The 11,309-nt window shown below is 36.0% G+C and overlaps 1 protein-coding gene across 1 annotated transcript; it reads right to left on the minus strand.

Moving 5' to 3' along the window:
* Window positions 1–558: 558 nt before the first annotated feature.
* LOC111060029 (tachykinin-like peptides receptor 86C) lies at window positions 559–767 on the minus strand (the record flags this gene model as incomplete). The annotated part of the gene is made up of 1 exon (XM_022347662.2): window positions 559–767. A coding segment is annotated over exon 1 (203 nt), but the record flags the coding sequence as incomplete, so codon positions are not given.
* Window positions 768–11,309: the final 10,542 nt, after the last annotated feature.

An 11,309-nucleotide genomic window follows, 5' to 3' on the forward strand; every position in this document is an offset into this window, starting at 1 on the left:
TGCACGCTTCTGATGTATTCCAATGTTTCTAATATTTTTTGAATGATTCAAAGGTTTCAACCATTGGAAAATGGTTCTTGAAATATTAATGGTTGTCTTTTGAAAATGATTCTTCTTCTTCTTCTTCTTCTTCTTCTTCTTCTTCTTCTTCTTCTCTTCTTCATCTTTCCAGGATTAGGAAACCACAGCAGTACACAGGTACACACCAGTTTCGATTTCAAAGGATATAACTTGTACACCTAACATCTTTTTCATGGTCTACCAATAAGTCTACCAATAAGTCTACCAATAAGTCTAACAATAAGTCTACAATAAGTCTATCAATAAGTCTACAATAAGTCTACCAATGATCTACTATAAGATTTCATTATTCTGATATCGTCATTGCGGAATCTGTCCAACTTTGTGCAACCTTTCACCCTGTGAAAGAAACGTATCTCTGCTGTGTGAACTCTGCATATTGTTTTTTGCTTGGTCACCCAAGTTTCCGCTCCATATAATAAATGTTTGAAATGTTTGCCAATATTTTTTCAATATTTCAAATGTTGGGTAACTCACCTATCGAGCGTGATGGCGACCAGTGTGAATACAGAGGCGGCGACTGTGACGTTGGCGACAAAATTGTTGATGGTGCAGTAGACCGATCCAAATGGCCAGTGCGAGTTCAACATGAAGATGAAGTTGAAGACACAGTTGAGCAGCGACATCATCAGGTCCGAGACGCTCAGGTTCACCAGGAAGTAATTGGTCACTGTTCGCATGCGTCTGTGTGCTGAAACACACAATAAAAATTCATTGTGTTACTATCAATTACTAATCAATCAATCTAAAACGTCAATTCATAGGAAGAAGAGACACCTATAGTATTTGTGAGATTCACATAATTAAAATTACATCTTAATAATATTATTTTCCTATAGTAACTCAAATTACACAACACATATTTACATAAAGAACATAATTACATAATTACACAACACAAGAAATTACATAACTTGCTTATTTTAACTTTCAGTAAGTCTTTTAGGGCCAGTTTCCGCATAGGGCAAAGTCCTAGCATAGAGAAACAATAGCTTATGTTATCGTTTCTCTATGGTCCTAGACTGTGAACAGCTGGAGTCAAAAAATTGGCTTTCCGAAACGGGGCGTAGTCGCAGTCATTGTCATAGTCACGTTTGAATTAAATTTCAAAAAAACTAGAAAATTAAACACAAAATAAAATGAAGAGAAAATAGTGTAAAGCTTCAGCTATTCTGAGTTATTTAGACATGTTTAATTTCGTCAAGGAGAAACGTTTCAAATTATGGAAATGAGAAAATAAAACTGCGACTACGCCTCGTTTTGGAAATTTAATTTTCTGATTCCAGCTGTTTTAAGTCTAGGACTTGGCCAAATCCCGAGCTCGGAAACCGGCCTTAAAAATTCTCCTGGTGTCCACCAACTCTTGGAAGCCAATTTGCAGTGTTGAGCTACGTTTACACCGTAGTTATTAACAAAAAGTTATTAACTTGACTGAATCGTCGAAAATTTCTCATGAAAAATGTTAATAACTCGTGTTTTCAACAAAAAAATTCATTTTTATTTACAAGATTTACTTTATTCATTTGTTGATAACAAAGCTAGCAGCCAAAAAAAGGTAATGACTTTTGTTATTAACATCAGTTAATGACAAAAATGTCGTAAACTTTAGTTATAAACTCCGGTGTTTATAAAAACTTTAAAATAGAAGCATATAAAATCGTGTTTTCAACATAAAATTCCTTGTTATTTACAAGATTTATTTCATCCATTGATCCATTTGTTGATAACAAAGCTAGCAGCCAAAAAAAGGTTAATGACTTTTGTTATTAACATCAGTTAATAACAAAAATGTTGAAAACTTTTGTTATAAACTCCGGTGTAAGCCCAGCTTTACAATGCTAACCTGTATCTCAGAATAAACAATGTAGTATAGAAGTTTTCTCTGCCTGTACATAATATTTCAAAGTTTGCGCTTGTGTGAGTATAAAAGTGAAGACTAAAATCAGCTTTTCATTGTTTGACTAGTAAATACCATTTCTCAATGTTTAAATTCACACTAAATCAGGTAATGTGATATTCAGCTCGGCTCAGCTTCAGTTGATAGATGGCTAAACTTTGAATCGGTCTTGCTTCACTCTAGCATGCGAATGTTAATTTGTTTACATCGTCTCTCGCCTCTCGTACTTTATCAATTATGCATTGAGTAAAGATATTCTAGATGTTTGGTCCCTGATCGAAGTTTCTATGAAGTAACTGTAGGCTCCCAGAACCGACAATATCACACATAAAACCATTTTATTACGATATAGGAGATTTCTTTCAATGTACGAGAGAACATTAGAACATTCACTAGATTCATGAATATATTTATTCCGATTTTATCGACCATACCTCATTTCTGAGCTTGATGGTGCTTGTAAGCGTAGGTGTTTCAACAGTGCTTGTACAGAGTGAACCTCTGTTTATTTCATGTTAATGATATATTCCACATATTTACGGAAATATAAACAGTGTTCATGAAGATGTATTCATGCATATTCAATTCATGGAAGATTCATGACTATATTAATCTCAAATTTATTGACCATTAGTCATTCTATAGCTCTACGATGGATGGAAGCAAAGTTCCAATGCCCATTGATATTGATGAGGTGATGAGTAGATGAATATCACATTAATGATTTATCATTGATCTGTCTGCCTGATAAGACCGGCTCACAGGTTGATGGATAGCTGATATTTGAAGCACGGGGCTGGTCCAGTTTAATAATATACATCTATCTTCTATCTGTATATATAAAAGCGAAATGGCACTCTCTCACTGACTGACTCACTCACTAACTCGCAGAACTAAAAATCTACCGGACCAAGAACGTTCAAATTTTGTAGGTATGTTCAGTTGGCCCTTTAGAGGCGCCAATCTGTGGGGATGGAAACGAGGCTTGAAGCTTGTTGGAAAGCTTTTCTACAAAACGTGGTTCATAATGTTGTATGAGTCTCAATGGAGCTTGTTGAATAGCTTTAATGAAAGAGTGAGTATTTCAGATTCATAACGCGTCAACATGTTCATGAATCTCAATGAAACTTTTTGAATAGATTCTCTACAAATAATGACTCATCATGTTGCATAATCTCTATTATTAAACATTCATCTTCATTATTCTTTATTGCATCATCATTTATCATTTTTATTCGTATAAAATTATTTTATTTTTTGTGTAGTTGAGAAGTTGATATTGTGGTAATTATTCATATTGAATGAAAAGGACTAAGAAATTGTCAAAAAACCACTGATTTATTGATAATTAGAAAGACCGGTTTCGGTTATTACACCATTGTCAATCTCTGATAAACTAAAACTAAATACAAGAGCAGCAGAATTTATACTAGTAGGCGAGTACTGCTATTGGTCGAGGGCATGAACGCCTGCCATTGGCCTAGCTAGACAGTCTCCTCCCCCTCAACGGTGTGACAAGATGGCGGCTTAAGCAACAGAATCGCCATGATAATAAAATTTACTTTTAGTACAAAATAAGAACCAAGAAAACAAATGTGAAAGATAATAAAACAAATATGTAAATGGAAAAACTATTGACTAATGTATGCTTACATGTTTATGATAAAACTAAATTCGTAGTGTTGTACTGGTTGAAATGAATCTGGTCATTTAAACTATACTGGGGATTTTCCTTAATTACTCTTGATATTTCTAAAGTCTCTAGAATATTCAAAGATCTGCCTTTGTTATTAACATTCAGAAACTCAACATTCTCCTTAACTGTGAACTTGTGATTATTTGTTATCAAATGTTCTGTAAAGTTAGATTCCCCATTTTGTTTATTCCAATCTCTGATGTGTTCTTTAATTCTACTTTTGAAACATTATCATGGCGATTCTGTTGCTTAAGCCGCCATTTTGTCACACCGTTGAGGGGGAGGAGACTGTCTAGCTAGGCCAATGGCAGGCGTTCATGCCCTCGACCAATAGCAGTACTCGCCTACTAGTATAAATTCTGCTGCTCTTGTATTTAGTTTTAGTTTATCAGAGATTGACGATGGTGTAATATCCGAAACCGGTCTTTCTAATTATCAATAAATCAGTGGTTTTTTGACAATTTCTTAGTCTTTTTCATTCAAAATTATTTTATCATTTTTGTTCGTATAACATTCATCTTTATTATTCTTTATTGCATCATCATCTATCATTTTTATTAGTATTAATAAAGCTTGTTGCATAGCTTTCAATAAAAAGTAAATAGAAGAGTCATAACACGTCAACATGCAAGAGTATTGAAGCGTGACGAATGGGAATCTGCAACTTGCGCCCAGCGGTCATAATGTGTTTGGGCACTCACAGATTGTACGTAACAAAGTGAACGTCCGTGACGTCATCACGAGTGATGCCATCTCGCTCTTACCAGCAGCCGACATCACGTTCCGACTGAAGGAGCGAGATTCAAATTCACTACAGTATCCTTAGAAAGCTTCAAGCAAAACACTACTGTATTATGACAACATATTAGTCAAGTTAATGAGATACATATCTCTATCCTGTAATTACATTCTGATTGATATTGGAAGATTGGGCTAGAACCATGATTGTACAAACAATCATCCATTAAGATACAGTCATCTTGAATGAATAATCTCTGTCAAATTGGTTATAGCAGACACATCGTCTCAATCGCGGTATATAGAGGAAGACGGTAGGTGTCACGCGCATGTTTGTGCTAAATTTTCGGTGTAGCTGACGTCATTTTATATCCAATGATCTGTTTTTAACAAATAAGTTTCATAAATATTGCCAATATGTGTTAAAAACCTCGGTTGGTGGCGATGGCGCAATCTAGCTGGCTGGCCACTGCGCACACATTTCATGACCCCTACCGTTTTCATCTAAATACTTTGGTCTCAATCATCTATTCCAATGTTTTGACTTTTCATTTCTGAATTTTGTTTTGATGACAAATACAATGTGGGTGATAGATGAAGATATGTTTTTTGAATACTTGAAACCTTCAAAAAGGAATAACTTTGAGCCTCTGTCACTCAGCGTAGCAAACATATTAACACTTCATTTTCTCACTCATGGTGACAGCCTGAAAGAGTCAATGTCTGCTAATTATTGGAAAGTTGATGGGGTGGTGTGGTTTTGACAAACCGGGGGATTCCAGGTCGTCAACCTTTTCAACATACTGTCAGAGCTGGAAATTCGATGTATTCATGATTCAAAATTCGTCACAAGGCGAGCTAAACTAATGGAACACTTTTGGAGTCGAATTTTTAAGGAATGGTCGTTATAAAGCAGATGGTTGTCGGAAAGTTTATACCGTTATCACTTCCAGCGAGTGATTGATTGATTGAGTACTTTTTTTATGTAGATTACAATATATACAGTCTTATTCACTTATATACAATAGCTTACAATACAGCAAAATTATAGATGAATTTACATGATATAGACTAAGAAAATAATTATTGAACTGTATATGATATGAAAAAGCAATTTGTAATATAATAACTATAGATAATAATCAGTAATCAGTCAGAGCTCGGTCGAGACGGTTGTGTTTTTGCTTTCTCTCTTATCTTCGATGATTAGAGCCTAGCAAGTTTTCGCCTTACGGACTACTCGGCTATAGCCTTCTAACCTGTTTTTGAGTGATTCGTTTCAAATTAAATATCTAATTTATTTATATTTTGCGGTTCCTATTGACTTTGATCATGAGTGCATGCGGGATTTGTAAGCAGTCGGTTCGTGACTCAGCTGATCATCTTCGCTGTTGTGACTGTTCTGTTTTATTTCATATTTTTTGCTTAATATCAGGCAAGAGGATTTTGAGTTTATTAAAGCCTCCTCATGGTTTTGTCCTGAGTGCTTGAAAAAACAGCGTACGTCACGGTTGCAACACTCAGACACTACGCCGGTCAGGGTGGTAGGGACTCGGGAAAAGTGTTCAACAGGATAAAAATTCTAAACGTGTTTCAATGAATCTTTGGAACAATTAATAATAAAGGACTAGAACAATTAACTGAAAGAATTAATGAAGTGAAGTGTATTGTCAAAGCCGATCAGGATAACAGGCTAAGTTACAGAGCCTTATAAGTAATCAGGAAGTGATAATTAGCAAGCAGCAGGGAATAATCGACTCGCTCAGGAAGGATTTAGACTCTGTGCTTTCTAGACTCAACGCGGCCGAGCAGCGCCTGGATGAGCAGGAACAATGCACCTGGAACAATACTTTTGAACTTGATGTGCAGGAACAATACTCAAGAAGGGGCTGTCTGGAAATTCACGGCATTCCTGAAAAAGCGCAGGAGGATGTACTGCAGACTGTAGCTGAGGTGGGGCAGGCGGTGGGCTTCGAGCTGACTCCATCAATGGTGTCCGGCTGTCACCGACTGGCTACGAGGAGGCGAGGGGGGGGACAGGCTGCGACGCCGCCTCCGCCGGCCGCTATCATCGTGCGCTTTGTGCGTCGCCCTGACGCCGACGAATTCATGGAGAAGAGGAGGCAGTTCGGGGTGCTCAGGAGGCATCAGGTGCAGGGCCTTCAGGGTCAGGGTCCAATCTACATCAATAGGAGTCTAACAGCTGCGAGAAGAAAACTCCTTGGCACAGCTCGGCAGCTCAAGAAAAAAGGCCTGATCAAGGACGCGTGGGTTGACAGAGTGGGACGGATTCGTATTCGCAAGGACGAGAAGGGAGCCCCTATTATTGTGAATTGTGCTAAGGATTTGGACTTTCCACCAATGTAGATAAATATTTTCTTGATGACTTTACATAAGGAGCCTTCACATTTAACGTAATTAATATTTATCATTGCTATACTATTTTTCTGATAATTAGATTATAAAAATCAAACATGCCATAATTCAGTTGATAAGTTAATAGTATCAATGAATTAATAATTGTGATTGATTGATAGATTACTAAGTTACTGGTTAGATTCATACGACACCACTGTAAAATTTTATTTCTTTGGCCTACTTTTTCAATTTGTATAATTGTTACTTGAATTTTGACAGCATTATTAATGCTTTCTTGCAGTAGCATAAATATTTTTATTTTTGTAATTTTTGACCGTCAAGTTTATCTATTGTAGATCTTTTGTGGCTATGGCTCACAATCGTTCAATGTGTAATAATCTGTAATTGATTGTGATAGCCTACTTACATTCAATTCCTTTATCTAATAAATCGTATAATCGTCAATAATAATTTTAGGTAGCCTATAATAAATTTCCATCTGATTAATATGAACCAATATTATCTGACAGTTCATTTCTACCGATGAAATAGTTGGGTTCTAAGCTAATTGAGGTGAATAAAGTGATATTTTGATGAGAGGGAATCTTGTGCTTGGAGTATCTTTCGATAATGATTTATCATTCGTTGTTTTAGTTCTTACCTTATCTTGCATTATTGTGGTTGTGATAAAATTTATTGTTATTTTCCATCTTTGCAGTGGTGTCGATTAAGAGTGGAATATTATTTTCAAGTGTCTATTGTCATTTTTCACTGAGTACAGATATTTGTTGATATGATGATATTACTTTGAATTTGATCACAATTTATCACTGGTGGCATTGACAATTATTATTGTTAACTTATGTAGGAGTAACTGTGACGCTCTCTGTTTGACTCAAAATAATTGATAGGCCTACTGCTATTATGATTGTAGTTACGATTTGTTATCAGGGCTCTTATCACACTCGTCCTTTCAATGTCGTTAACAGTAACTTCAAGTGATTTTCTTTCTTTCTATTTGCGAAATTGATTCTCTCCCTATTAGTATTCTTTTTTTTTCTCAGAGGGAGGTGTGGTTTATAATTCCCCGCTTAGGGTTGGGAGGCTTGGGCTGTTTGTGGTCCGTGGTGCTATTTGAATAAATAAATAAGTTTAGTTATTTTTTTTTTTTTTTTAATCTTTCTCAGTCTCTCTCTTGTTCTCCATCTTTCGTATTCTTCTTTCATCTTCACTTTCTACTCATCATACTATTCTTTTTCTCTCTCTCTCTCTCTCGCTCTTTCTCTCTCTTCATAGTTTCATAAATTATTCTGGATTTTAATATTCTTTATCAGAATGTAAGAGGACTTCGCTCCAAAATTCCATGTTTTTCCCGGAGGTATTGAAGTGTGATGCTGACGCAATAATTCTCACTGAAACTTGGTTACACGATGGGATTCATAATGATGAATTATTTGATGAGCGTTATACTGTTTTTCGTAAGGATAGGCCGGGCAATCTAGGTTTGAGGGGAGGTGGGGTTCTGATTGCTGTACGTAGCTCATTGAATGCAACTTTATTGTCTGATTTATCGTCACCTAATTTTGAATCAATTTGGATCAAGATTTCATTAAATAATGCACAATATTACATAAATTCTGTTTACTTTAAACCATCGACTTCATTTGAAACCTACCTTCAATATTTTGAGTTGGTTGAATCTTTCAATGATATTTTTGATGGTAATGTGTTAATTGTTGGAGACTGGAATATCCCAGAAATCAATTGCTCCGATTTTGATTTCAGTGGCGGTTCTCGTCTGGCGGTCGCTTTGGGTCAGTTCATGGGAGTGCTTGGTTTGGAGTCTCGTAATGTGGTTTTGAATGGTAATGGTCGAACCTTGGATCTAGTTTTGAGCTCGTTTGATGTTGAGGTGGTGAGATCTGATGATTTTCTTGTGGCTGAGGATAGCCATCATCCAACTCTTTCTGTTTCTTTTCCAATAATTTGCGCTGGATCTGATCACCTTGATGAATTGTACAAACTGTACTATAATTTCAGGAGAGCTGATTTCTTTGGTCTTTATGAATCTTTAAGAGATGCTGATTGGTCTGGAGTTTATTTGTCCTCAGATGTCAATGGGGCAACCGAATCATTCTATCGACTCATTTATTCCTGTTTTGATTTATTTGTTCCAAAGAGAGCTGTTACTAATGCAACTGGTAAGTATCCCCAATGGTTTACCAAGGATATAATTAGTGACATAAAGCGAAAGAACAGATGTGCCAGGAGGAGAAGAGTCTCGGCTTATCATGATGAGGAGTTCCGGAGACTACGTTCAGTTTGAAAAGAAAAATTTCCGCAGCCTATCATAACTATATAAATTCGGTTCAATTGAGCGTTAAGGGTGATATGAAAGGTTTCTGGACCTACATTAACAATAAACGTAAAATGAGACGTACTGAGAATGTGATGAAGTGGAATAATAGAGTTTTCATTGGCAATGACATTTCGGATGGTTTTGCTGAATACTTTTCATCTGTATTTAGCAAAAGTGACAGTAACACTGAAGCACGAGACAACCTGATCAATCACTCTCCTTTTCACATTGATGCAATCTCGTCAGATGATATTTATTTATCCATAAGAAGTCTCAAGGGGGTAGGATCAGTTGGCCCTGATGGTATCCCACCTTATATTGTCAAGGGTTGCTGTGAATTGTTTTTGGAACCACTTAAATTCATTTTCAATTTAGCACTAAAGACATCTACGTTCCCAGATCTGTGGAAGCAGGCCAAAGTGATTCCAATTTTCAAAGCTGGTAGTAGACAAGCTATCAATAACTACAGGCCCATTTCTATAATAAACTGTTTTGCTAAAGTTTTTGAAAAATGTATTTATAAGAAAATCTTTGGTCATGTTAAACCATTACTGACTGAACATCAGCATGGGTTTTTGCCTGGGAGATCTACTGTCACCAATTTGTTGCATTTCCGAAGTGAGGTATCAGCCTATCTTGATAGGGGTTTGCGTGTTGATACTGTGTACACTGATTTTTCTAAAGCTTTTGACACTCTGAGCCACAAGGTGTTGTGCAATAAATTGTCACTCTTTGGATTTTCCATTCCAAGTGTTGGGCTTATCTCCTCGTATCTGTCTGACCGAGTTCAATCTGTTTCTTTTGGTGGTAACCAGTCTAAATTCTATACTAGTTCGTCAGGCGTTCCGCAGGGTTCTAATCTGGGTCCTCTACTCTTCCTGCTATTCATAAATGATTTGCCTGGAGTCCTAAAGCATTCTTCTTGCCTTCTCTATGCCGATGATGTAAAAATCTACAAGGTGATTGAGTCGGAGGATGATTGTCGAATGCTTCAGAGTGATGTGGATGGCTTATTTTGCTGGTGCAGTGAAAACCAGCTGAAGATCAACATTGATAAATGCGCTACTGTAACTTTCACAAGGCAGAGAGACCCCCAGGTTCCTGTTTATACTATCAATAATCTAGTAGTCAAGCGTGTTGATCAATTTAAGGACCTTGGAGTGTATTTTGATTCTGAGCTTAAGTTTCATTTTCATTTGAGAAATTTATGCTCCAAGGCGTGCCAGCAAATAGGATTTATTCGCAGAACTTGCTCTCATTTCAATGAAATTTCAGTTCTTATTCTGTTGTACAACTCACTTGTTAAAAGTTTGCTCAATTATTGCTCCGAGGTGTGGCATCCTTATCTAGTTTCTCAGAGTGTGGAGATTGAGAAAATCCAGAATAAATTTTTAAGATTTTTGTACTTTAAACACTTCAATGCAGTTTGTCCTTTCAATTACCCAACTTCTGATCTGAGAGTAATGTTTCAAATGCAATCCCTTGGGGCATCGCGTAACTGCAGATTGCTTGTATTCCTGTATAATCTTTTAAATGGAAGGATTGATTCTTCTTACCTTCTTTCTTTGCTTAACATCTATGTCCCCCAAGTGGCTCGGCGTTCCAGTTTTAGGTTCCAGCTTCCTCAGTGCAGAACCAATAATCACTATAATTCTCCAGTTAATCGTATGATGTGTCTTTTTAATCTTTGTGGAGCTCATCTTGATCCATTTCATTTGTCAACTTTGCAGTTCAAGAAAGCTTGTGCAGCCCTATACCCACCATCTTTCCGCCGGTAATTCTATGTAGGTTATTATCTTTTTTTTTTTGAATCTTCTTTTCTCTTCACCCTGGTCTCCATAGTCATCATCATCATCTTCATTGTCAGAATCATCTCCAGCATCATCATCATCATCATCAGCATCTTCATCTCTCATAAAATTTATATAAATTTCCTCTTATTAGTAATGATTTTATTTTTGCATCTCTTTTTTTCAATTAATTTTATCTAAATTCGCATTATATTATTCAGATTTTGATTATCATTTTATTATTTTTATTTTATTTTATTAGTTTTTAGTTTATTAGTTATTTTTTTTTTTTTTAGTTTATCACGCTTAGTTTTATAACTTTATTCAGTTTTGTAGTTTGCTTTTTTGTTATTTTTATTATTTTCAGGAGTATATTTATTTATTGTGTTA

Source organism: Nilaparvata lugens, unplaced genomic scaffold (genome assembly GCF_014356525.2).
Source record: "Nilaparvata lugens isolate BPH unplaced genomic scaffold, ASM1435652v1 scaffold5294, whole genome shotgun sequence".
Lineage (NCBI taxonomy): Eukaryota > Metazoa > Arthropoda > Insecta > Hemiptera > Delphacidae > Nilaparvata > Nilaparvata lugens.